This window comes from Rhamphochromis longiceps, linkage group LG11 (assembly GCF_057381845.1).
Source record: "Rhamphochromis longiceps isolate RC_006_pf linkage group LG11, R_longiceps_female_GT1.1, whole genome shotgun sequence".
In the NCBI taxonomy this organism is placed as follows: Eukaryota; Metazoa; Chordata; class Actinopteri; order Cichliformes; family Cichlidae; genus Rhamphochromis; species Rhamphochromis longiceps.
The window spans coordinates 17134809-17161009 of NC_140567.1; the positions used below are offsets into that span (position 1 = coordinate 17134809).

Below are 26201 nucleotides of genomic sequence, written 5' to 3' on the forward strand. Positions count from 1 at the left end.
GAGCCAAACTCATACTCAAAAAGAAGAGGTGGAGAGATTGACAATTGTGCTGAAATGAGCCAGAAGCTGCTGAGAATTGTGCTGATATGAGGTGGAAAGGCTGAAAATTTTTCAGAAGAGCTGAATAAGCAGAATTTTGGCAAAAAAAGAGGTGAAAATTCTGAAAATTCTGCTGAAAAGAGTTCAATCAGCAGAATTTCTGCTGAAAAGAGTTGGATTAGCAGAATTTCTGTTGAAAACAGCTGAAAAAACTGAAGATTTTGCTGAAAAGTGGTGAAAAAACTGAAAGTTCTGCTGAAAAGGGGTGAAAAAGCTGAAATTTGTGTTGAAAAGAGTTAAAAAAGTTTAACTGTTAACTGAAAGAAACGTTGCCATAAGTGGGATTTGAACCCGGACCTCCCAGTCCGAGAACGGATGCTCATCTTACTGAGCTAAAACACAGGTCAACCCGGCAAGGAAAATCAGTGAGGCCACTGATAATATTCAGAAATGGGCAAAAAACATTGCAAAAAAAAAAAATTCAATATCTGAAAAACTATAGAAGTTATGAGCACCAAAAGTCATAGCCAGAAAGAGCAGAATTTTTTAAGATTTGAACGGTGAAAATAGCACAAAAACTGAGGGAGTAGTTGAGTGCCAAAAAGTGTACGGAAGCAACTAGTAAATAGTGGAATAAAGAATAAAGAGAAACAGGAACTCAACAGTGTGGATGCCTTTTGGCATCCACACAATAAATCGCTTTTTTAATGATACGTCTGATTTTCTTGTGACTTTGTATTTTTTAGAGGGTTTTGTAAGATTCAGTATGGGTGGTATGGTAGTGTAGTGCTTCTGAGCACTGTTTTCTCACCCGCCCCTGAATTTAATAAGCAATTAAGAAAATGGCTGGACAGGAGATCCAGTATGTAACTTGGGGGGGAGGGGGGTGTTACGGATTCAAATATTGAGGATGGATACAAGAGGAAAACCACAATAACAACACTGGTCCGGCCGGGTTGAGTCAAACGATGATTTTAATGATCACACGCGTGGGAGATGGACACCGTACGCAGACAGCATCAGATCTCAAAATGGTGGAGCATTGATCAAACTCTTATAGCCTCTAGTGGCCCCCACCTAATCATAAAAGCCTAAACATTCACATGCTTTCCCTCACACAGCGCCTAAGCTATGACCTTGGCTCCCTGTTTATCTGCTCCTGCTGAGATGGGGCAGAAAACTCCAGCACACTCTGTTCTCTTCTAATCAGACAAATAAGGCGATGACTTTCTGCGAACAGTATTTCTTATAACTCAGCAGTATAATGCATCATAAAACAATATCATTCATTCACAATAAATCAGCAGTCTAACGTAATGCAAACCAGTTTAACAAATGTAATAGTTATCACCTTCTGCTAATCCAGGAGAATAATGCAAACTAAAACTACATAATAATTCACAATCTTTAATTAGGGGTCTAACATGGCATAAAATAATATTATAATCCAACAGGGGGAAGAGTACTTACTGTCAAATACAGTCAGCCTCATTTTACTTTTATTTCTTGCAAAGTTTCATATCCATAAATGTAATTTTTCCCATGTTAAACTTCATGTTATTGCTTTCAAAAAGGGAAGTGGCACTAAAGATCAGGCACATATTTTCCTGTATCTTTGTTGTTACCAATAATGTGATTACCAATATCTCTAACTGTAACATTTACTGTTCTATTTGCACTTGTATCTTTTGCTGTGCTCCAACATAAAAATTACATTTGACAAACTGTAAACGTTGTAACCCTGATTGGAAGCAAATACCAAAACTGTTTATGTACAAATTTCTCAGTAAAAAAAATTGTAAATGTTGTAGTAACACCTGTCTGGATTTGCTAATCTAACTGTAAATTAATCAAAATAAATTGCTATAGATTTGTCATTGTAGTTGAGGACGTGCATGTGGTCACTCTGCATAAAGTGTATGTACCTGATGTGAAGCTGGAGAGTTCTGAAAATGCCATAGCATTTATTATGTGTGTTTAAATACCTACCACCTTGTAATCAGACCACCCAAGGCTCATTTTAATGCCAAGCGTTAACAGGACATAGATGACAGGGGTATGCCCCTGGATTTGTGGAACTTCATCCTGGGAATCTAATACTAACAGTTTGATTCTGGTCCTTTGATTGTTTCCAGAAATGTTGAATAATGTATTGAGAGCTCTTTTGCAATTCCTTTTTAATTATTACTGTCACCTTGAGTTATAGCCTTTTAAATGTTGGCCTGTAAGTCTGAAGGAGGCATTTATTACATCTCTAATCGCATCCAACACATGTCACCTCTCATCCTCACTCTTCACTATCTCCATCCAGATCTGTTTTCCTCCTCATCTGCCATCTACAGCACACTGCCAAGTTCTTCACTCATTGAATCTTTCTCCTTTTCCAGAGCCAACTCCTGGTAGCCCTGAACTTGATCGCCTCCCCTTCTTCCTCTTCTTTCATCCAGACAGTGGAGAGCAGCCAGGAAAAGACACTTTGTTGACCATCCAATCAGAAAGCGGTAACCAGATGGGTTCCATGTTGTTCTGTGTCCTCAAACTAAAAGACTGTTACCATATCTCTGAATTGGAGAGCCTTGTTCTTCTGCAAGACATAAGTGACTTCATTTGCTCGATGAAACTCCATGTAAAACTAATGTGATTTAGTTATCTCTTAGGTCAAAGTTGGATACTGTGGGGAAAAGTGTATTTGGTTTCATTTGTGACTGTCTGCCTCTCTGTGTTGTTACTTTTGATTTGAATGTGTCCAACTGTGCTCTAATCTTAATTTAGTTTGACATGAACTGAACCTTGTTGTACTAATAAAGGTGGATCTGTGGATTTTAAGGAAAATAAAAGATGCTGATTTGGTGAAAGCATTTGGTTTTGGTGTTTTGGATTTGTAGGGATTTACTTTGTCATGTTAGAAACAGAAAACAATTTCTGCTCAAGAGGTCTGGTAAAATATTTTACAGCTATATTTTATTGCTCATTCAATATATTTTGTTGTATTTATTGCACCACTTTTGATTTTTTCAGCCATCTGCTCATCTTGTTCAGCCTGCGAGGAGTCTAAAGATGATGGGTTTTCTGTTATCGCAGCTTTGATTTAAAGATGTAAAATTGTGAAACGATGGAAAAAGTTGTAGAATTTTATCACATGGCCATTACTGGGATGTTTTAAGGCTTTTCCATCTTATCAGCGCTTCCATAAGATAAGATAAGATAAGATAACCTTTATTAGTCCCACACGTGGGAAATTTGTTTTGTCACAGCAGGAAGTGGACAGTGCAAAAGTTATGAGGCAAAAATTAGAATACAATAAGAATAAATACAGTACACAACTGTACAGAATAGAATAAAATAAAATACTATATACAGTAGAATAAAATAAAATAAATATACAATAAGATAAAAATAGAATACAAATACAAATACTATATACAACTGAGTAAAAATACAACGATGACAAGGAAATCAGTTTTCTTGTTAAACCTCTTGTCCATGTTTGCCATTTTAGATTTCAACATGGAATCAATCATGATCGTGGTTGGGAGCCTTTGCCCATTTACTGCATGTTTCTGTCCATTGAGTTATGGTTTCTCAATGGACAATAAAAGCAGTAGTTGAAAACCTGCCCTCAATTCCATTAATAAACACTGACAAGAAGCAATCGTGCCCTCAACTAGTGCTTAATGTGCCACATATATGTGCTGATCATTTAAGTATCTGGGTATGACTGTAAAGTTTTGGTCAGGTAATCATTAGGTCAAAAAAAACAAATCGTTCAAAAGTGCTCGGCAAATATCTTTGCATGTCCGTTAGACACTTCAAACCCTGTATACAAGTGGAAATGGGTACAGTTTCTCTTTAGGATTATATAGTAGACTGTAAATCATTCAGTATTGTGCAAAAGTCACCCCTCCTGTCTTGACATTTCATCATCATCATCACCATCGTTTATTTACATAGCACTTTGGCAAGCCTGGTGTGTTTTGTTTTTTGTTTTGTTTTGTTTTTTTGCCTGTCCCGTTTGGTTCTTTTGCCATCAGAATTATTGTCTAAAGGCGAGGAAAGATGCCCAACGGATTTACTTTACCAAATTGACCATCCCAGCCTTGCCGAAATGGTCTATTTGATTCACCTTTTATTGTTTATTTTATTTATTTATTTTATTTTCACTTGCTAGATACGGGACAGACTTAAATGAGGAAAAGAAAAGGGAGAAAGGAAGAGGGGGGGAAAACAGCGGAGAAGAGGGACGGGGATAAAGGGCAAAAAAACAAAAACCAACTAAATAAGCAGACACACAAAAAATGCATATATCAATCACCTGGATCACCTGTTGAGAAAGAAAAAAGAAAACAAGCAGAAGAAAACGAGAGCAATACAATAAACAACATCACAATGATATATGGGAATATAACAGTAAATAGTAAATACTAAACATTATTGTGCAGCACGTAAAATCGACAGCGCACAGTGTGCTTTGAGGTAGGAGCCAAAAATGGTGTAGTTTGTGTGTGTGAGCACCCGTGTGTACACCTGTGAGCATGAGCACGCTTGTATTTAAAAGGTTCCTTCATGTAATGATCTGCTAGAGGGTGTGGGGGAGCCACTGCCCCGTCCACCAGGGCATGAAGCAGGTATGGAGGAGATCAAGACTCCAGACATCCAGAGGCCCCCAGAACACAAGAGACCAAGGAAGACCAACAGAGGGGCAGCTGTGCCACTATCCCAGAAGGAGTTGAGGAGAGCCCCAGATGAGGGGTCATCCAGCAGCCGCGGAGCAGAAGCCAGGGGGGGTTGCAGTGACGTGCCCGTGAGCTCCGCCGGCAGCCAGCTGTGCCAGAGTGAGCGAGCCCCAGGCAGAGAGGCCGAGGGCACCCCACCTCCGAAGTGGCCCGAGCGAGCCCCAGGCTCCAGGCCCCGATAAGCAGCCACCAAGGAGTGAGCCGGTGTGTACCTGGGCGCCCACCCCCGGACACAAAGAACCACCAACGCACCGATGTCTGAGGGCGTCTGCCACTGGCAGGGGAAGTGGTGGGGGGAGATAGGCCTCCATACCTTAGAGCAGCGGTCCCCAACCTTTTTTGCGCCACGGACCGGTTTATGCCCGACAATATTTTCATGGACTGGCCTTTAAGGTGTCGTGGATAAATACAACAAAATAAAACTAGTACCGGTACTGAAAAAAAGAAAATTTATTCATAACACACGTGAAAAGACCCAGGAAAACCGAGTAAACGATAAAAATGATAACAAAATAACGCTGAAAACCGATAAAAACTCTGAAAACTATACATTTCACAACTGAGCCTCAACTCTCGCAGCCCGGTACCAAACGACTCACGGACCGGTACCGGTCCAAGGCCCGGGGATGGGGGACCGCTGCCTTAGAGGGCCTGAGATGTTCTCAGAGAGGTGGCGTCTGATACCCAACCTGACATATAGACACAGACATACAGGCACACACCGATACAAGCATCCATTCCCACCCTCATGCTCTCGTATGCAATTACTCAACACTCAACCAACGTGGAGACAGACATAGAGAGGCACTGTACACACAATCACACTCCCCAAGCGTACTCTGGAGGGGGAAACTGCACCCAGACCCAGGTGGTGTTACCCTTTTTCCCTGCGGTGGGGAGGAGCAGACTCCGCAGCAGCAGGGAGACCCCACACTCCAGACCCCAGTTGGACGGCCAACTCCTCCTCCCGGCCCCCCGCTCCAGCAGGTCGCAGAGAACGGGGGTGTGAGAAGACTCCAAAACCTCCCTCCGCCCTGGTGTGTTTTTAAAGTGCTGAACAACACAAAAACAAAGAGAAACAAAATATAGTATAAAATAATAGGAGGGATGTCAGTTTCCCAACAACATTTTGCTAAGAAAATGGGAAATAAGTGCATCGATTTACTGAAACTTGCAAACATAAATAGAAATGTAGTATATACTGTAAGGCAAAAACTATTCTGACTAGCATGAAAGTCGATATCGAGTGTGTGAACAGTCTTGGGTAAGCTTTGCTTTAAGTAGTCTTCGTGAATAGTTCTAGCCGGAACCCTGCTTCCCAGTTTGTTCATTCTTTACCTAGTTTCCTGACCTTGTTTTGTCATCTCTGTTCCTAACTCCTACTGCTGTGTATTTTGGCTGGCCCCTGCAACCCGATGGAATGGCTTGATGTGTCCTTGGCTCCAGTTGAACTTGCAAACCAAGATCTGGCAATTCCTCAACAATACTCACCCTAGAATATTTATCTGCTTTCTCACCCTCTACCACTTCTTACCTCTAGAGCTGTCATCTGCCTTCCCCACCTGCAACTCAGAAAAGAGACCCAAGTTAGGTGTCCATTCACAGTTCATTCCTTAGATTCATTGGAAACACTTCTAACCTGTTCTTTCTTCTCTAGCAATCATCTGGCACAACAGTGTTTGGACCCTTCAAGCAAAACTTTTACCTGAAAGTATTGACCTGAATCCTGAGTGCATCTTTGCTTGTCTAAATGAATGTGTAATGTATGCACTGGTCTCTTTGGGTCATGCTTATTCTTGAAATAATAACACTCATTAACAGCCACCCATCCACCCTTGGTAGAAAAACTGGATTTAAAATCGATCGAGCCATTGTCCAACAATGAAAGCCTGGCTCCTTGGAAGTAAGATAAAAAGACATGTAACAAAACCGGACTATTACCAAACCCTTTATCTTCAAGAAAGCATGACAATGAATAATAATAATACTCATTTTTAACCTTCCCAATAAGCTTTTGGCTAAACTGTGAAAAATGTGTAAGCAGATAGTCTCTACATTTTTGTCTTATGAGGTCTACAAATACCCAAGAAAAAAAAGCTGCTAAAATGCTTCATAGAGCTTAGGGCACCTGCAATTGCGTGGCTTCCTGTGACCTTTTCAATACAAGTGACTCACATTCACATTACACTTCGTGTTACACTAAATCATTTGATGCAATAACGCTGTAAAAATATAACTGGGTGTAGCTTATACAGATCTAAATTGACATCAAATGATAACTAAATTTGCTAGATTCTCATCCTATGATTTGTTTTAAGAATACAGGTGCTTTCATTGTTTACAGATCATCATTTCAGAGGCATGTCTGAATTACATCAACACAAATGGAATTTATAGTGTTGATGTATAAATTTAAATTTTTATGGTATTGTATAAATGGGTGAAAGACACTATGAAAGCAATTTTGGCACTTACATACACTTTACTTTATTCCAAAGCAAATTAAAAAAACAAACAAAAAAAAACCCATTTTGCCTTTGTAGTATGTTAAAACATAGCACTTTGATCTTCAAATCATTCTTTCATCTTCTCATTCCTTGCAGTTGCATGTGAAAACTGCAATTTAGTCAGATTCTTCCCCATATGCTCAGTTTAGAAACAGTCATGCTAAGTGATGTAAAAATGTCTTACTGCCTCTTGCCCTCAGTACGTACTGTTTCACCGAGTCTCATGCTGTGGGGAAAGAAAAATCAGCCTGCTAATGAAATGTACAGCCGAGGCATACGAAGGACCAGATGGCCCCATGCCTCAAGGCCTTTGCTTTTAATTTGTGCCTTAAATGCTGAGCTGAGTGGAGTTTAGGAGAAAGGTGAGAAGGACTTCAAAGTGTGAATAATAACTTAATAGAGTGATGTTTTCCCTGTGGCGCTGCCTGCCTGGGACTTTTAAAGGAAGGGCTATAAGGCCCAGAATTCTCAACAGGATGGCTTAAATTCAAATCTACACCCCCAGCGAAAGTCCCAACGCTTTAATGTAAAACAGCCATCTGGAAAATCTTCTGAATGTTACTCACTTTGCAGATTTGGCTATTTCTTTCAGTTGTTTTTAATTTTAATTTTTTCTTGTTAGGAGCATAGAAATCAAGATGTGTGTCACAGTGTGCGCCACTTGCCCATTTTCTTTTAATATTTTGGGAGCAAATGTACTCAATGTGTCACTTTGTAAATGATTTGTAAAACTAACATGAACAGCCTTGTGAACTGTACAAGAAACTCCATCAGTGATGTTTGCTGAGCTTCCAAGAAATCGACTCTGTTGCAAACAAAAAGAAAAGAAAAACATTTCAAAGCATGTAGCTCTGATCCTGGCTTGCAAAAACCATCAATTTAGGACAGCTGTATTAGAAGTGTACTGGTAGATTTCAGGGTTTTGTGTTTTTGTTTGCCCCCTGGCAGGGTCTCCCATGGCAAATTGGTCTTGGGTGAGGGACTAGACAAAAAGTGATTCAAAAACCCCTATGAGTGGAAGATCTAGGAAACGGTTCACCCTACCTGGCATAGGGTTACTGAGGCCCTGCCCTGGAGCCAAGCCCAGAAAAGGTGCCCACGGGCGAGTGCCTGGTGGCCAGGCCTTAGTCCATGAGGCCCAACCGAGCCTGAAAGGGATATGGGCCCACCTTCCGGTAAGCCCGCCAACCACAGGAGGAGTCGTAGGGGTCATGTACAGTGTGAGCTGGGTGGTGGCCAGGGACGTAGACCCTGGCTGATCTATTCTTGGTACTGAGATTACCAACTGGGACATCTGAACATCACTTCTCGGGTGGGGAAGGAGCCTGAGCTAGTGCGTTAGGGTTAACAGGTGCCGGCTAGGTATAGTCAGGCTCACCTCAATGCACAGCTTTTGCTTCTGGAACCCGTCTCCTGGTTCCAGGCTGGACTCTGTCTCAGTCTGGGGATGCTCTTGGTGAAAGGCGGAAGGCCGGGGTGGGTATCTTAGTATCCCCTCGACTTGCTGCCTGCACATTGAGTTTTTTCCCAGTAGATGAGAGGGTTTGTTCCCTGGGCCTTCGGGTCGGGAATGTTGTCTGCGCCATGACAGTTCAGAGTTACCAGCCTTCCTGGAGTCCCTGGGTGGGGTTTTTGAAGGAGGGTAGTCTTACTGGGAGACTTCTACGTTCATGAGAGATCTGCAAAAGAGAGATCTGCAAGGGGGTGTGATTTGGAGGAATGGGCTGCCAGATCTGAACCCAAGCAGTGCTCTATTACTAAACTTCTGTGCAAATCAAAGTTTGTCCATAACAAACATCATGTTTGAACATAAGGATGTCCCTAAGAGCATGTGGCACCAGGACACCCCAGGCCGCGGCCCAATGATCAATTTTGTTATTGTATCATCAGATCTATATGTCCATATGTTCTGGATGAACCCAGGTGAAGAGTGGTGCTGAGCTGTCAACTGATCACCATCTGGTATTGAGTTGGATCAGGTGGCAGGGAAGGATGCTTGACTGACCTGGGGTGCCTAAATGAATAGTGAGGGTGCGCTGAGAACGCGCCCCCTGTCCGTAAGACCTTCAACTCCCACCTCTGGCAGAGCTTCGACAGCAGCAGAGACTGGGGGCATTGAGTCCAAATGGACCATGTTCAGCACTATTATTGACGCTGCTGCTGCACTGAGCTGCAGCCACAAAGTGGTTGATAACCACTGAACCAGATGTCGAACACCAGAGGTGAAGGGAGCCATCAGGCTGAAGGAGGAGTGCTATTGGGCTTGGCTAGCCTGTGAGACTTTGGAGGCAGTCGATAGGTACTGACAGGCCAAGCAGAAAGCAGCTCGGGCAGTGGCTGAAGCAAAAACTCGGGTGTTGGAGGACTTTGAAGAGCCCATGGAAAACCCTCATAGTGTTCTGTGGGAGGTGCTTCAGGAGTATGGGGTGTGGCCTGCTGCTATAAGCCATTTGATCCTTATACAATTAGACAGTTACTGCCCCAAGTGGAGGAGTTTAAGTATCTTGGGGTCTTGTTCACAAGTGAGGGGAGTGAGCGATTGACAGATGGATTGGTGCTTCGGTTGCAGTCATGCAGACACTATACCAGTCCATTATTTTGAAGAGACAGCTAAGCGTAAAGCTGAGTTCTTAATTTACCACTTGATCTATGTTCACAAGCTTTGGATAGTGACCAAAAGAACAAGATCGTGGACACAAGCGGTAAAAATTAGCTTTCTTCATGGGGTGGATAGCATGTCCCTTAGAGATAAGGTGAGTAGTTCAGCCATCCGGGAAGGGCTCAGAGTAGAGCCGCTCCACATCTCCATACTCCACATCGAAAGTGGAGTATGGAGGTAGTGCAGACATCTGACAAGGATGCCTCCTGGGCGCCTCATGGGTGAGGTGTTCCGGGCATGTCACACCAGGAGAAGGCCCCGGCCGTAGACCCAGGACATGCTGGAGAGGTTTTACCTCTCAACTGGCCTGGGAACACCTTGGTCTTCCCCTGGACAAGCTGGAGGAGATGACTGGGCACCAGGACACCCCAGGTGTACTTAGGCTGCTGCACCCAGTCCTGGATAAACAGAAGAAAATGGATGGATGGATGGATGGATGGATGGATGGATGGATGGATGGATGGACGGACTTGTCTGCATGCCAAATGCTCTCTTCCCTGTTTCTCATAATCTTAGAGACTTGGCTGGAGTACCTCCTACGTTTCCACTGTCCCAACCAAGAAACTGACCTCACAGCCGTTGTTCGTAAGTGGTGCTAGTTTCAGTCATTATGCTGTTTTTAAGGTTGAGGAAAAGTGCATTTAGCTGAGCCTGAAAAATCACTTGAATGAGTGACAAAATGTTTCTCCCATTGTCCCATACGTCCAGATGAAGAGAATAAACTTTTGGGGGGGCACTTGTAATAGTGTTTCCCCAGTTTAAAGTCTCTTGACTCTAAATGAATCAAAAGAGAACAAAGAAATCTAAATTTTAGCACATATAAAAACCTGTAAAGAAAACTTCACTTAAGTATCTGTTTGGCCTGTACAGTTTCAGATAGGATTCTCAGCACTCTGCACCACAAACTCTTGCCAATATATAGATAAAATCATATGTCATTTTGGTCTGGGTGAAAGCAGGGCCTTTAACCATGTTGGCGCAGCGATCCCTCCTTTGGGTGGGGTGGCAAAAGATGACCTCTGCTTGGTAGGGATACCATAATAGCATCTGTGCGCTTGACAGTGTGTCATTACACACTAAATTTACATGAAACTCAAAAACCCAGGGTGGCAGGTCACGACGCAAAGCAACGGGGGGTGAAGATCCTCCGGTGTATGTCCAACTGTACAACCACAGATGAGTGGAGATTATAGAACTGCTCAGCCTGTAATGTGGCCCTTTGTACATTTCAGCGGTCGTAGAGGCATGTTTTACAACATTGGTACAAATTCACGAGATTGCTTTGTATTTATTCAACGTGATATTTAATTATAACACAAACAGCCTGGGATAGTTTTCTGTGATTAACGCAGACAAAAAATGAAGATAGTGATAAAGTAAATGATCTGTTGTGGACAGAAAAAAGTACCAAATAACTTCATTTGTCGTTAACTTCATTGTTTCTTGCAGTGCTACATAAACTCTATAAATCGAATTAGAAACTAATTTCTGAGAAGCACGTTAATTTTTACTGATAAGAAAAACACTGCTGGTTTTATTAAAAACGTCAAATGAGCAGTACAGCATGTCATGACCGCTCACATCTGTGCAACAGAGATGTATTGAACATGCCTTCAGTAATGAGTGGTGGCAAGGCCTCTGTCAGTCAAATTAAAAGCCTCCAAGTGTTACCTTTGCATGAAAGTCCTTTAAAACATTATGGTCAGCAAAAAAGTAAATCTTAGCTGAGTTGTAACATTCTTGTTGGGAAAACTGTGATTTATGCATCACATAAAGGTCATAGATTGGAATAAAAGATTTACACAAAATATGCAAGCCCAGCTGACCCAAACCAGTTCAGTTCAGTTTCATTTATACAGAGCCAGTTCACAACAGCTGTTGTCTCAAGTCGCTTCATAAAGATCCTACAATGTTAAAGAGAGAACCAAAGGATTTGGCAAGCAAAGAGAAACTGTTTAAACTGGCGACTGTCAGTTAATACCGGTGGTGTCAAGCATAAGGCCCAAGGTCCAGAATTGGCCTGGCAAAGACTCCAATCCACCCCACAGGACAGCTTTGGAAAGTGTGACGAAGTGCATGGAGCATGTCGTTTTCAGGGTTAGCTTTTGCTATTCATACTGCACCAAAGTAATTAAGCAATAGATAAACAAGAAAATGACAGAAAAGCCATTTTCCACTGTCTGCTATAGAAATGTCGTTCCACATTTAAAATGATTTTTTTTTAAATTGGCATTTTCTGTAAATTGAAACAAAAGGGATTGTTTGCAAAGAGATATATTTTGCTGCACTTGTGATTGATTTGCACACAATCATTAGTTGTTATTAAAATTCAGCTCTATTCCACAGTATGTCTTGTGTCCTGTCTTCCTCCCCTTATCCCCCAACCAACTGCAGCACATGTCTGCCCCAAAATTACTGCCTGGTTCTGCCAAAGGTTTCTTCCTGTTAAAAAGGAGTTTTTCCTTCCCCACTGTCACTAAGTACTTGCTCATAGGGTGTTGTCTGTTTCTTGAGGTTTTCTCTGTATTATTGTAAAGTCTTTACCTTACAAATAGCAACTAGTTGTGATTTGGCACTATATAAATAAAATTGAGTTGAAGCTTAGTAATGGGTTTACTAACAGCTGCACAGCACAATAACTACACAGCGCAACCTTTTTGACACTGTAATTATGCCATCTGTCTGTTCTCAAGCTAAAAGTAAGCTATTGTGTTTTTGTTTTATAGTCTGTTTTATTTATAGAACAGGCTGTGTTATCTATCTTTGCCGGGATACTTTCCAATTGCTCTTTAGATCTGAAAGGATCCCTGACTTCAGAGGTTCATGGAGTTAGGGCACACTAATGCAGAACAGGATACAGCCTACATTTTATTACCTGTTGGTAATGGAGAGATAAAAAGCTAAGCCTTTGCTGAACTTTGACAGAGAGGCACGTGAACGCTGTTCCTTATAGGTCAGTCCTTCATATAGTGTTTGACAGGAAAGAAAATAACGAAGTGTTAAAAATTCTACCCTTTAAGGCAGAACTGAAATCTCTCTCAACTCTGTGGATTATATTATGTTCGATAATCACTCAGAGGATAAAATTACTGCCTATAAACTACTGTCCTTATGAGATAAGTGTATTTGCCTGTAAAAACCCAGACCATAGTGTTTACCTCCTAGAATAACACGGGACTGATGGAGAACACCAGCTGTTTTTGTTCCATTTATTCAAAGCTTCATTACCTAGTCAAACATTTACCTGCAAGCAGTGTGCTGTCACAAGTGCACACACAGACACAAAGCATGCACTGTACATTAGTTCACTAGTGCCATAAGACCTAAGAATTGACTCCACAGCAAATACTGTTCGCGTTTTCAAGTGTTGTCCACATGTCTCTTTAAAACCAAACAGGGCACTCTGAACGACTCTAAAACACAAAACACATGCACATTTGCCTGTCTTACGATCAGAGCTTCCCCTCTCATGCAGAACTGCTGGATATCATGAATGAGTCTTTCTTCATCATCACAGAGTTACAAAAGTTCTGGCCATTTTGTCTGACAGTTGGTTGCAATGGAGTTATTGGAAAGTGGTGGGGGGGATACTAAACACTCTTGGTTGAATGGATGTAATTTTGCCTGGCTGTTGGCTTGACAGTGTGTTTTAATGTGCCAGTGACGTCCTGTTAGAGACAGAGGGCAGTTCAGTGTCACCTGACGTAAGGGGCTCTAATTTGTTTAGCAATGAAATAATTTCCAGCCTAACTGCAGGAGTGTTGCATGTAAGGCTCTCTGTGGAAAGTTCTGTTTCTATGTGTTGCCCATTCGAGAAGGGCAGCGTTTTTGCACTTCACCTTGGTGGTAACAACACATTATTATGTCTGAAAACTGATACTGTACAAATGCATCCCATCTGCGCGAGTGGGGGAGCATGATGTTTGCAAAGAGAGAAGGTGAATTTAACAGACCCGAAAGGCTTTTGGTTAAGGTAACATCCTGATTATTGGTGAGATTATGTCATTGTTGTTGTCTTCACAGTGGAAACAGAACAGGTCTCTATTTGGACTGGGTTATTTGGGACAGAAAATTGAAATCCCAATTGGTGAATTAGCTTAAACTGTTTGTACTGTGCCTACAAATGGAAACTCCAAGGGCCTTGGCATACTTCTCGAAAGTTATGTTTTCAGACAAAGTCAGCTTCCACCTCAATAGAGTTTCAGTCATTTTACTTGAAATTTTGTTAGAGCAGCCTTTGAGGTTTGTGCATTAGAAACAGAGAAGGAAAATGCTTGTCTAATATTTGTTCTAGGAAAAGTCATTATAAGAAAGTTGAAAAATTCTTCAACGGGAAGGCTGTTCTTGCCTATCAGTCTTCACATTGTGAAGAGGAATAATGAATAAAGCCTTGGTCTGGAGTTTAAAGAAGATTCTTTAAAACTGAACTCCCATTATTATTTTTTCTTAGCTTAACCATTTGACAAGTACGGAAGAGGATTAGGGCCACAGGAAAAAAAAAAAAAAAAGAATTCTGACTTTATTCTCAGAATTCTGACTTTTTTCTCAGAATTCTGACTTTAATCTCAGAATTCTGAGAATAAAGTCAGAATTCTGACTTTTTTCTCAGAATTCTGACTTTATTCTCAGAATTCTGACTTTTTTCTCAGAATTCTGACTTTTTTCTCAGAATTCTGACTTTTTTCTCAGAATTCTGACTTTAATCTCAGAATTCTGAGAATAAAGTCAGAATTCTGACTTTTTTCTCAGAATTCTGACTTTATTCTCAGAATTCTGACTTTATTCTCAGAATTCTGACTTTTTTCTCAGAATTCTGACTTTTTTCTCAGAATTCTGACTTTTTTCTCAGAATTCTGACTTTTTTCTCAGAATTCTGACTTTAATCTCAGAATTCTGACTTTTTTCTCAGAATTCTGACTTTAATCTCAGAATTCTGACTTTTTTCTCAGAATTCTGACTTTATTCTCAGAATTCTGACTTTTTTCTCAGAATTCTGACTTTTTTCTCAGAATTCTGACTTTTTTCTCAGAATTCTGACTTTTTTCTCAGAATTCTGACTTTTTTCTCAGAATTCTGACTTTAATCTCAGAATTCTGACTTTTTTCTCAGAATTCTGACTTTATTCTCAGAATTCTGAGATTAAAGTCAGAATTCTGACTTTAATCTCAGAATTTTGAGGTGGGCACCTGCAGGCTTCCAGCTTCGGTGACAGCGATGTGTCCAGTTTGGCAGGTGGAGAACTAATTCACTAAATATGGTGGATATAAGTGACTTTTTGCGTGGCCGAGGGGTCCCCGAAGATGCTATTTTATTAATGGAAGAGCAGAAGGTGAGTAACAAAAAAGAGAAATAGTTTGGTGTCTCCTATTTTTACAGGAAAACAGTTACGGTACAGTTACGGTTAGCTGTTAGCATGCTTGTTAGCTTATAATGTTATATAGGAATGAACGTGTTTCACGATGTTACAGTATACTAGGTGAATTGACGTTTTAACTGTTGTTGATCGCAGGATCATCCCAGATGGGTTCGTTGCATTTTATTTTATTGTTCTACTATTTCAGAGTTTTTCAAGGCAGTTAAGCGGAGCTGTGTTACAGATGCTAGCCGCCTGCCAATATCACTGATATATTTGATGTGTACAAGTAAGTTACACTTAGTACAGCGGAGGAGAGAAGCTGTAATGAATGTTTATGCGGATATTTCACTCAGAAAAATGGGTGGCGTTCATACACAGCCACCGACACAGCCCCGGTTGTTGTTCTGACGGTGGCCGACTGACGATCCCCTCACAACATGTTAGCTAACACAAACTAATGTAGTGCATGTAACTGTGTATACGTTAGTGGTACAGTGTCGGAAGAAATGAGCAAACTGTTTATAATGTCAGAATGACATCATCTTTCTCCTATATATAAAAGTGCTGGCTGAGGAGCGCTGCCGGGTTGAACTTTGACCTCGGAGTGACGTGACGTTTGTTCGCACAACCAATAGAAGTGCAGAAAGTCGCAAATCAGGCATATTGTTCGCATAAACACAAAAATAAATAACGAAATAATCCCGATATTGTGCCAAAGACTGATTTACAATGTTACTTTGTGTTCTATGTGTAATACCTTTGCTTAAATGACTAAATGGACTGTGTATTTATGACTCTGCGTTATAGTCTTACATACATAAGTAACATTCATATGTACAGATAAAAATGTACAGAGCTATGTACACAAGCGTGTACACAAAAGTCTACTGCTGATCGAGCTGCTCAGTGGTCGTACAGTCTCATGCAGAGAGCGTGGAGGTGTTGTCCATGGTGGATGTTAGCTTAGACAACATCCTCTCCTCCCCAGTCTGCTCAGTGGACTTTAGCAGACCGCTAAAGCTGGCCCTCCCGACCAGTTTGTTAAGTTTCCCCCTGTCCCTCTCTGCCATTCCACCACTCCAGCAGACCACAACATAAAAGACAGCAGACGCCACCACAGTGTCGTAGAACATCCTTAGAAGACGTACTACCTACATCATAACCAATCAAGTCCCGCTTTTTTTTAAATACAGAAGAGGATTTATTATTTACTGAAAGGCTATGCCTTAGTTTGCTTCTTTCATTATTGTGTTTTGCCCTGCATAAAATAGATAGCTTTTCTGATAACTACAGTCAATACTCTCCTACTGGCATTAGCGGTGACCTAAGAGGCTTAACTTTAATATTGCTTTGCAGTGTAAATGTTGCAGAAAATGACTGTCTTTTCTTTCTTCCTGTGTGCAGATTGACTGTGACGTCATAGCGCTGATGGATGACGCAACTTTGGCAAACTACATTCCCTCGTACGGAGACCGAATTGCCGTCTTCAATTTCTGCAAAAGCAAGCAACCACTGTCAAAAAGAAAACTAGGACTTCTGCAAAAACTTCGTGAGAAAATGAAAACCAGAAAAGAAAGTCCAAAGGAGAACACTTCACATACAGATGCAGGAATAAGACAGACAAAGAAGCAAAAAGCAACACGCAATGTTGAGATAGGATGGATACATTGTGATGGAAAAATAGCCAAACAGGTGAGAGCGAAGCAGGGAGGTGGCACTAGAAAAATTCAAATGGCCACTGATGCTGGATTAAAAGATATTCTTCAGGAAGGAAAGAAACTTTTTTTTCCTAATGGCATATCTCCTAAGGGATGTGAAACAGATTTTGAGTTTGAGGTTTGGGACTTTAAACAGAACCACCTTACTGATGATACCTGCCAGTCTATTGGCAATATGTATGAGGCAGCGAGACTGACAATGTTACGCTTCTACATTGCAACAAAACCAAAAGATCCTGAAGAAGATGCCAGCGAGACATCTGAAGTGGTGTTTGTCTCAGAAAGCAGTGGCAGTGATATTAATCCATTGCAAGTGGGGGAAGTCAGGGGTAATTTTGATGAAGTCATCGCTGGTTCAGAAATTTTAGATGATCCAGAAATTACTTTTGGTCCAATTTTTGATGCTGAAGAAGATACAGAAGACACATTAGTCTATGAGGGTTTTCTTGTACCCCTCAGTCCACCTAATTCAGAGAACATAATAACAATCACCATACGTCATACTGACACTTTACATGACATGATTACTGCTTTCTCTGATGAGGAGATTTTGACCAAAACACTGAATGTGAAGCGCATACTTCCAGACAACACAGAAGAACCAGGCACTGGATCAGGAATGCTAAGAGATGTACTCACATGCTTCTGGCATGAATTTTATGAGCGATGCACCCTAGGTGCAACCATTAAAGTGCCATTCATTCGCCATGATTTTCCTGCTGAAAAATGGAAGGCAGTTGGGCGAATACTCCTGAAAGGTTACCAAGAATGTCAGTATTTTCCAAATAAACTTACAATCCCTTTTATGGAACAAGTGCTTTTCAGTGGTGTTTACAGTGATCTTAAAGCACACTTTCTACAGTTTGTCAGCAGCCAAGAATGTGATGTTTTGATGGAAGCAGTAAAAGATTTCTCTGCAGTTGACTTGGATGATCTTGTGGAAATTCTTGACAGTTATGGCTGTAGAAAAAGAATCACTGCTGAGACTCTTCCTACAATCCTTGATGAAATAGCACACAAAGAGCTTGTCCAAAAACCAATGTTTGTTATTGACTGCTGGCGGGAGATCATCGACCCCCATATCTCCCTCAGTCCGGAGGGACTGACCAAGTTATTCTCTGAACTGCAACCAACTTCAAAAAAAGTGTGCCAGCTGCTGAAATTTGCTGTGGATTTGACTCCACAACAAAAAGAAGTGAAAAATCATCTCAAAAGATTCATCAGAGAGCTGGATAACATTAAACTTCAGAAATTTATGCGTTTCTGCACCGGATCTGACCTTATAGTAACAAACAGTATTTATGTGGAATTTCAAGATATGACAGAGTTTACAAGAAGACCAGTCGGACGCATGTGTGGGAATGTTCTGCAGCTAGCTAACAGCTATGAAAACTTCCCAGATTTTCGTTCTGAATTTAATGCAGTTCTTGAAAGTAATGTCTGGGTGATGGACATTGTTTAGACTCTCACAGCAATGCGCTACATTTGAACTGCTCATGCACACTAGAGCATAACTGTAAAGAGATGTTAGGAATATGTATTTTTATGTATTTTGAACTTATACAGTATACTTTTTTTAATTAGAGAGAAGTTTCTCATCTCTGTTAGAAGTCTAGTTTTGGCTAATATTTCATTTTCTTTTATCATTTTGAGTTTTACATAATACAGTCACAAAACAAAACGAACAGGTACACTGTTTACTACCATATCCAGAGCTGTCTTCACCAAATCCAAGCTTTCCAGCTGTAAGACAGAAACCTTCAGCAAAAGCATGAAGAAAGATTACTTAAGATCTATAAACTATAATTAAACTGCTCTTAAACGTTCTTTAATGCACCATGTGTGGTGTGAGAGCTCAGCACAGTCAAATACTTTTGTAAGTAATTAGTAGAAAGACTAATTCATTCAGATGGTATTTTCTTATTAAAGAAAAAAAATGTTCTAACCATATTTATATTTTCTATTTATGCAGCTAAGACATTACATAGCATGAGCACATGCTTTTACCTGAATAAGATTGAGAAAGCAGAATTGGATAAGACTTTTGTCCAAAAAATCCCCTGTGAAGTGGCCATCATCCTGAAAAGTTTGAAATAAGTTCATCCAAAATTGTGCACTCTGTTTGCGTAGGGTAGCCCACCATCCTTCTATACGTTGGTTGGCCGTACTTCTTCCGTAAAGGAAACTTTTCTCACCTGCAAAACTGTCTGTGTGGTTCCTCCGTAAAAACATCTGCATTTGTTCGACACAACCATTTTCGGTACCTCGGTCAGCACGTAACCTTTCTGGACATCCGCTGATGCATGAAACTGTTTTCAGAAAATAACTTGCAATCAATTTAGGGTCACTGTTTGTAGTATAAGCCTCCATCCATAAAACATAGCGGCTAAAACCATCTATGCAGCCACTGATAGCAATACCATATGGTTTCAACTTGTCATAGCCATCCATGTGCCAGAGAGCATTTGGCCCTCTGCAGCTGTACTGTCGTCTTCTCAACCGTCGAGCTCGTCTCAGTTCCACACCTTGAGGGTCAAGCAATTTGATTATGCATCTTACAGTATCTTGTGACACCACAAATCCATGTTGAATTGCACGTAGATGTAGCCAACGATAACCTTGCATCTGTCCATTTGTCATGATCTCTTGTTGGACAAAGGCTAGCACTTCCTCCAAGTTTGATTGATTCTTCCTTCTAAAAAGCCCAAGTCTTTTACAAATTCTCTTTAGAGTTCGAACACTTATAATTGTCTGATGACTATGTGCTAAAATTGAAAGTATTTCTTTGTTACTGAAAGAAAGTCTGAAATACAGTCTTATTAAGTCATCCAAATCTGACATGTCAGCCACTGTTTCTCTCACTTTGAGAGGTGAACTTTTTGCAGAAGTCCTAGTTTTCTTTTTGACAGTGGTTGCTTGCTTTTGCAGAAATTGAAGACGGCAATTCGGTCTCCGTACGAGGGAATGTAGTTTGCCAAAGTTGCGTCATCCATCAGCGCTATGACGTCACAGTCAATCTGCACACAGGAAGAAAGAAAAGACAGTCATTTTCTGCAACATTTACACTGCAAAGCAATATTAAAGTTAAGCCTCTTAGGTCACCGCTAATGCCAGTAGGAGAGTATTGACTGTAGTTATCAGAAAAGCTATCTATTTTATGCAGGGCGAAACACAATAATGAAAGAAGCAAACTAAGGCATAGCCTTTCAGTAAATAATAAATCCTCTTCTGTATTTAAAAAAAAGCGGGACTTGATTGGTTATGATGTAGGTAGTACGTCTTCTAAGGATGTTCTACGACACTGTGGTGGCGTCTGCTGTCTTTTATGTTGTGGTCTGCTGGAGTGGTGGAATGGCAGAGAGGGACAGGGGGAAACTTAACAAACTGGTCGGGAGGGCCAGCTTTAGCGGTCTGCTAAAGTCCACTGAGCAGACTGGGGAGGAGAGGATGTTGTCTAAGCTAACATCCACCATGGACAACACCTCCACGCTCTCTGCATGAGACTGTACGACCACTGAGCAGCTCGATCAGCAGTAGACTTTTGTGTACACGCTTGTGTACATAGCTCTGTACATTTTTATCTGTACATATGAATGTTACTTATGTATGTAAGACTATAACGCAGAGTCATAAATACACAGTCCATTTAGTCATTTAAGCAAAGGTATTACCAGTGTTGCCACAGTTACTTTGAAAAAGTAATATATTACGGACTACTGATTACTCCTTCCAAAAGTAACTTAGTTACTTTACAGATTACTTTATTTTTTTAAAGTAACTAAGTTAGATTACTAGTTACTTTATTAGTTACTTTCAGAAGCTGCCAATAACACTCCCCACTGCCTCAACATAAAAACATCAACCGATTTTGCCAATACTCACTTTATTGGAAGTGTATTTTAACAGTAATGTCAACAATATATCTCCTGACATTTGAAGTTGAACTTAAAACTTTTTTCCTGACAGAAATACTTGTTTGTATGAAAATAAAGACAGTCTTGTTACTTCACTTAACATAAATACTTTTTATAAAAAAACAAACAAACAAACAAACAAAGAGTCTTTCTTGACTTCCCTTAAGATACTTTTTATACCATCCACATGTAAGCACTATTGTCCGCTTTTGTAACTTTGGACTAATCTTATGAAAAAAAAAAAAAGAGACTGCAGGTCCAACTTAAATTGCCTTACTTCCTTGCAGGTAATTGTTTTAAGTTAATCAACTTGAAAACTTTAATAAGTTTATTAAGTGACTTTGATAAACTTAATTCAATTACTTGTAAATAGTTATTTAAATTGGATTCCCCATTCTCTGTTTTTTCAGTATATGTTGTCATCGCATGTTATGGGGGAAACAGTAGAGTGGAGCGAGTAAACCAGTGGTTGTACCTCATTAACAGAAGCTTCTCAAACCTTTTGTCAGAAAGTCGATTTCTTTTAGGCGTGAGCACCAAACCTCCCAGACTAAAAAGTCGCTCCACAGGAGCACTTGATGGGGTTGGAGTGTTATACTTTAAAAAAATTGTCTTTATGCTTGAAAATTTATGCAGAATCTGAAGGTCGTAGCCTGACATCAGGTAGTCCATGACTTCTTTTTCTGCAGAATAGGTCTCCTCCTCTGGCTCTGCCTCAAAAGTGAAAAAGTCCATCTCACCTTGGCTGCTAGATGTAGTAGCACTGGGCACACTGGCAGGGTTTTTTGCCAGAGGAGCAGTGGTGCAACACTCTGCTGTCAGAAGCTGTTTTACTCGCTCCCTCCTTCCTGCATCTCTCAGCCATCGGAGTTTGAATTTTGGACAACTGGCAGCTGCAAGAAGGGCATCTTTGTCATCCAGCACACCGGCGAAACGAGTCTGAATAGCCTAAAAAACATAATTGATATTTTTATGCCTACAATTTATTATGTTATTGAATTATTTGCAAACCATGCCTAATATGAGATCAGTATTATGGATTAATTTTGTTTTAGGTTACTTGTAAACATTTTAATTGTTTTAATCTTATTTTTCAATGATAATTAATATTCTGTTCCATGTTTGTGAATTGTATGAAGCAAAAAATCTGACTAATTTCAAGATAGAGCGTACCTGTACAATGGCATCTGGAAGGCCTGCAGTCATCCTGGAGAGGTCATCTTTCACAGCCTGGGTCTTCTGCATCAGAACTTCAAGTGTTGGTAGTAAAGTTCCATATGGACAGTCGCCTTGTAAAATGTCCAGTGCTGCAGTCAGAGGTTTCATGGCCATGCAGTACTCATGCAGGAACTGGTATTCTTGATCTTTGAAGCACTTCAGTCCTAGCTTTGTGCACAGAGTATTCAGCTCACCCATGGGGATTTCTGCAATTCTCTTTACAGCATCAAAAAAGGAATTCCACCTTGTGGATGTTGGTATTAGGAGCTTTCTTTTGCTGATTTCTTCCACTGTTTCTGATGCAAGTGTAGATCTACTCGATTTGGTCCAAAGAGCTGTGCATTTTGCTGTGCTGCTCCTATACACAGCCCTGCTCTCTGCATTGGTTGTTAAATGTTTCTCCACATCACGTGTGCAAATTATGTTGATGGTGTGCGAAGCACACCTGCGGTGCGGGGGAAGAGACAGCTGACCATCACTTTCATTCTCAGCCGAGAGGATTTCTGACAGATCAGAAAAAGTGACATCATCGTCTTTGGGGCTGGACTCTTCCTCCTCCGTCTCATCATCGGACTCCGTGACAGGATGATAAACTTGAAACGCCTTAACAAAGTTGGATCCATTATCAGTAACTGTTGCAACTACTTTGTTGAGTAATCCATAAGAGGAGTGGATGTTTTCGATTTCTGTACCAATGACATCATACGTGTGTCTACCACGAATTCGCCTACATGCTAATGCAACCTTGTGACGCTCTAATGTGGTTCTACTGATCCAGTGGAGCGTTACTCCCATATAGCTTCTGTTGTTAGCAGTCCAAATATCCGCAGTAGTTGAAACAAAGTCAATCTCATTCAGTGTGGCCTTCAAATTTCTCTCCATTTCTGTAAACTCCTTCTCCAAGTAAGAAGTAAAAGTCGTTCGGTGAGGCAGCTCGGCATTAACAGAAGTAGGGATCTTTTTTATTATGGCACGAAACGAGGGCGAGTCAACAGTGTTTATAGGTAGCATTTCTTCTACAATATACTGCGCGACCAACTTCTTCAATTCTTCATCACTTACTGGTTTTGCACCAAAGTCCAACTTTTGTTGTTTGGGGGGTGTAGGACCTTCTGCGGAAGTCACGGCTCTCTGCTTCGGACCACTTGGTGGGACTCTCTCTGTGAGTTTGACTGTGCTGTGCTGCGACTCCAAATGTTTCTTTAAGTTTGACGTAGTGTTTTTGAAGGTAGATAACACTTTTTCGCCAACACAGAGTGTACAACGAACCTTAATATTTAAATCTTTAGTTGACAGAAACTCAAAATAGTGACCATATTTCCAGCTAAAGAACGAACATCTCTCTCCCTCCATTGTTGTTTACACTTTTTTACGTCGCTGGCTGCTTGTGAGCGGGAAACGTGACCTGTCGCTTATGTGACGTTTCACGACACGTATGCGTTTGTCATCCGCTGAGACGAAAAGAAAAAACCAAATCTTTTTGCTTAAAAAAAAATAGTAACGCACAGTGGTTTGGACAAGTAACTTTAATCTGACTACTGTTATGGAAATAGTAACGCGTTAGATTAGTCGTTACTGAAAAAGGGGTCATATTCGGAGTAACGCGTTACTAAGCAACGCGTTACCGGCATCACTGGGTATTACACATAGAACACAAAGTAACATTGTAAATCAGTCTTTGGCACAATATCGGGATTATTTCGTTATTTATTTTTGTGTTTATGCGAACAATATGCCTGATTTGCGACTTTCTGCACTTCTATTGGTTGTGCGAACAAACGTCACGTCACTCCGAGGTCAAAGTTCAACCCGGCAGCGCTCCTCAGCCAGCACTTTTATATATAGGAGAAAGATGATGTCATTCTGACATTATAAACAGTTTGCTCATTTCTTCCGACACTGTACCACTAACGTATACACAGTTACATGCACTACATTAGTTTGTGTTAGCTAACATGTTGTGAGGGGATCGTCAGTCGGCCACCGTCAGAACAACAACCGGGGCTGTGTCGGTGGCTGTGTATGAACGCCACCCATTTTTCTGAGTGAAATATCCGCATAAACATTCATTACAGCTTCTCTCCTCCGCTGTACTAAGTGTAACTTGTACACATCAAATATATCAGTGATATTGGCAGGCGGCTAGCATCTGTAACACAGCTCCGCTTAACTGCCTTGAAAAACTCTGAAATAGTAGAACAATAAAATAAAATGCAACGAACCCATCTGGGATGATCCTGCGATCAACAACAGTTAAAACGTCAATTCACCTAGTATACTGTAACATCGTGAAACACGTTCATTCCTATATAACATTATAAGCTAACAAGCATGCTAACAGCTAACCGTAACTGTACCGTAACTGTTTTCCTGTAAAAATAGGAGACACCAAACTATTTCTCTTTTTTGTTACTCACCTTCTGCTCTTCCATTAATAAAATAGCATCTTCGGGGACCCCTCGGCCACGCATAAAGTCACTTATATCCACCATATTTAGTGAATTAGTTCTCCACCTGCCAAACTGGACACATCGCTGTCACCGAAGCTGGAAGCCTGCAGGTGCCCACCTCAAAATTCTGAGATTAAAGTCAGAATTCTGACTTTAATCTCAGAATTCTGAGAATAAAGTCAGAATTCTGAGAAAAAAGTCAGAATTCTGAGAAAAAAGTCAGAATTCTGAGAATAAAGTCAGAATTCTGAGAAAAAAGTCAGAATTCTGAGAAAAAAGTCAGAATTCTGAGAATAAAGTCAGAATTCTGAGATTAAAGTCAGAATTCTTTTTTTCTTTTTTTCCAGTGGCCCTAATCCTCTTCCGTAGACAAGCTTTTACACTTAAAGTGCTTAGAAAAAATTAAAAGAGCCACATGAGAAATTATCCAAACCTTACATACTATTTCATCTCTCACATGGCCTTTCTGCATTGTTATCCTTACTGAAAATGTTGTGTAAGCAGCATATTTAGCAGCAGCCTTGAATACTCTCAATGCAGTTACACAGAAGAGAAGTAAGAGTGTAGGTGATACCTGCATTTTGAAAGTGCCTAACATATAACAGTGATACTAGTATCATCGTTACACAGTATGTTAGGCAGATGGATTAGAGTCGACACTGTTACAGTGCGCCACACGTAGACAATCTGTTTGATTAGAGATGAGGCAGACATCTAGAAAAACATCTTTTTTTGTAGTCACAGCATTCTTCTTCTTTTTGTGTCTGCAAAGAACACACATGATAGCCACTTTTCCACCACACTCCTTTGCCTCCATGACATGTGTTTAGCAAATTCTGACCTCAACTCAGGACACGGTCTGTCATTTTTTTCGACTGTGTGGCATAGTTTTTACCACCTATGGAAGTATGAGTGTAACATGAAATCGACTGGACTGGCCATATGTGTGTGTGTGTGTGTGTGTGTGTGTGTGTGTGTGTGTGTGTGTGTGTGTGTGTGTGTGTGTGTGTGTGTGTGTGTGCGCGTGACTAACAGTTTTCACTTAACAGGTTCAGCAACCAGTTTGTCACAATTTAGAAAACTCCATCATACCCCTTTGAATTTGAATAAAAATTCATTTGGTTACCACTAAAAAGCATTTCCACCACTTATTTGCAAATGTTGCAAATGAAATAAAAATATACTTGATTAGGTGTGAGTAAGTGTTCTCATAAGCATACACCAAATTGTGATATAAAAAATGCCATCAACCTGTGACTCTAAGGAAGTATTTCTAATATGCTGCCTGAGCAACTCTGGTTTCTGCTTTTATCAGAATATACTGATTGATTTCTGTTGACACAAAGATGTGATAATGCATTAAAATGATTTGCAGTCTTCTTGTATGTGAGAGTATCTGTGTTCTCCCTGTGACTGTATGGAGTTTCTCAGGGTGCTTTGGTTTCCCACCAAATTCCAAAGACATTCCTGTGAGGTTATTTGTGGATTATTAATCCAGTAGGTGTGCATGTGAGAGTATGTGGTTGTGTCTGTGTCGCTTAGCTCTGTGATGGACTGGTGGCATCTCGAGTGTGTACCCCGTCTCTCATCCTATGATAGCTGGGACA

General features: G+C 40.6%; 4 protein-coding genes across 8 annotated transcripts in view; 2 read left to right on the forward strand and 2 right to left on the reverse strand.

Annotated features, from left to right (window-relative positions):
• Positions 1–2894, forward strand: part of bckdhb (branched chain keto acid dehydrogenase E1 subunit beta) — a 67728-nt gene extending 64834 nt beyond the window's left edge. The window contains exon 11 of the mRNA XM_085422529.1: positions 2427–2894. The gene's annotated coding sequence lies outside the window, so the exon portion shown is untranslated. The remainder of the gene's footprint in view (positions 1–2426) is intronic.
• Positions 2895–3029: 135 nt separating this feature from the next.
• On the reverse strand, positions 3030–24631 carry LOC146658809 (uncharacterized). Of its 5 annotated transcripts, XM_085422531.1 has the most exons (5): positions 24562–24631; positions 19208–20029; positions 19020–19091; positions 6307–6334; positions 3030–5825 (listed from the first exon to the last, which is right to left on the reverse strand). In XM_085422531.1, the coding sequence occupies exons 3-5, from the start codon at positions 19088–19090 to the stop codon at positions 5592–5594; spliced, it is 333 nt and encodes a 110-aa protein (XP_085278657.1). In that variant the 5' UTR covers position 19091; positions 19208–20029; positions 24562–24631; the 3' UTR covers positions 3030–5591. The 5 variants fall into 5 exon arrangements, 2 of the variants coding, with proteins under 2 accessions (XP_085278657.1, XP_085278656.1); XR_014913755.1 differs by lacking the exon at positions 19020–19091; XM_085422530.1 differs by lacking the exon at positions 6307–6334.
• Positions 15109–19040, forward strand: LOC146658810 (uncharacterized). The gene is made up of 2 exons (XM_085422528.1): positions 15109–15267; positions 16699–19040. Exons 1-2 carry the CDS (start codon positions 15193–15195, stop codon positions 18472–18474), a joined length of 1851 nt encoding a protein of 616 aa, XP_085278654.1. The 5' UTR covers positions 15109–15192; the 3' UTR covers positions 18475–19040.
• Positions 20037–24242, reverse strand: LOC146658811 (uncharacterized). The gene is made up of 2 exons (XM_085422526.1): positions 22100–24242; positions 20037–21874 (listed from the first exon to the last, which is right to left on the reverse strand). The coding sequence occupies exons 1-2, from the start codon at positions 23495–23497 to the stop codon at positions 21356–21358; spliced, it is 1917 nt and encodes a 638-aa protein (XP_085278652.1). The 5' UTR covers positions 23498–24242; the 3' UTR covers positions 20037–21355.
• Positions 24632–26201: the final 1570 nt, after the last annotated feature.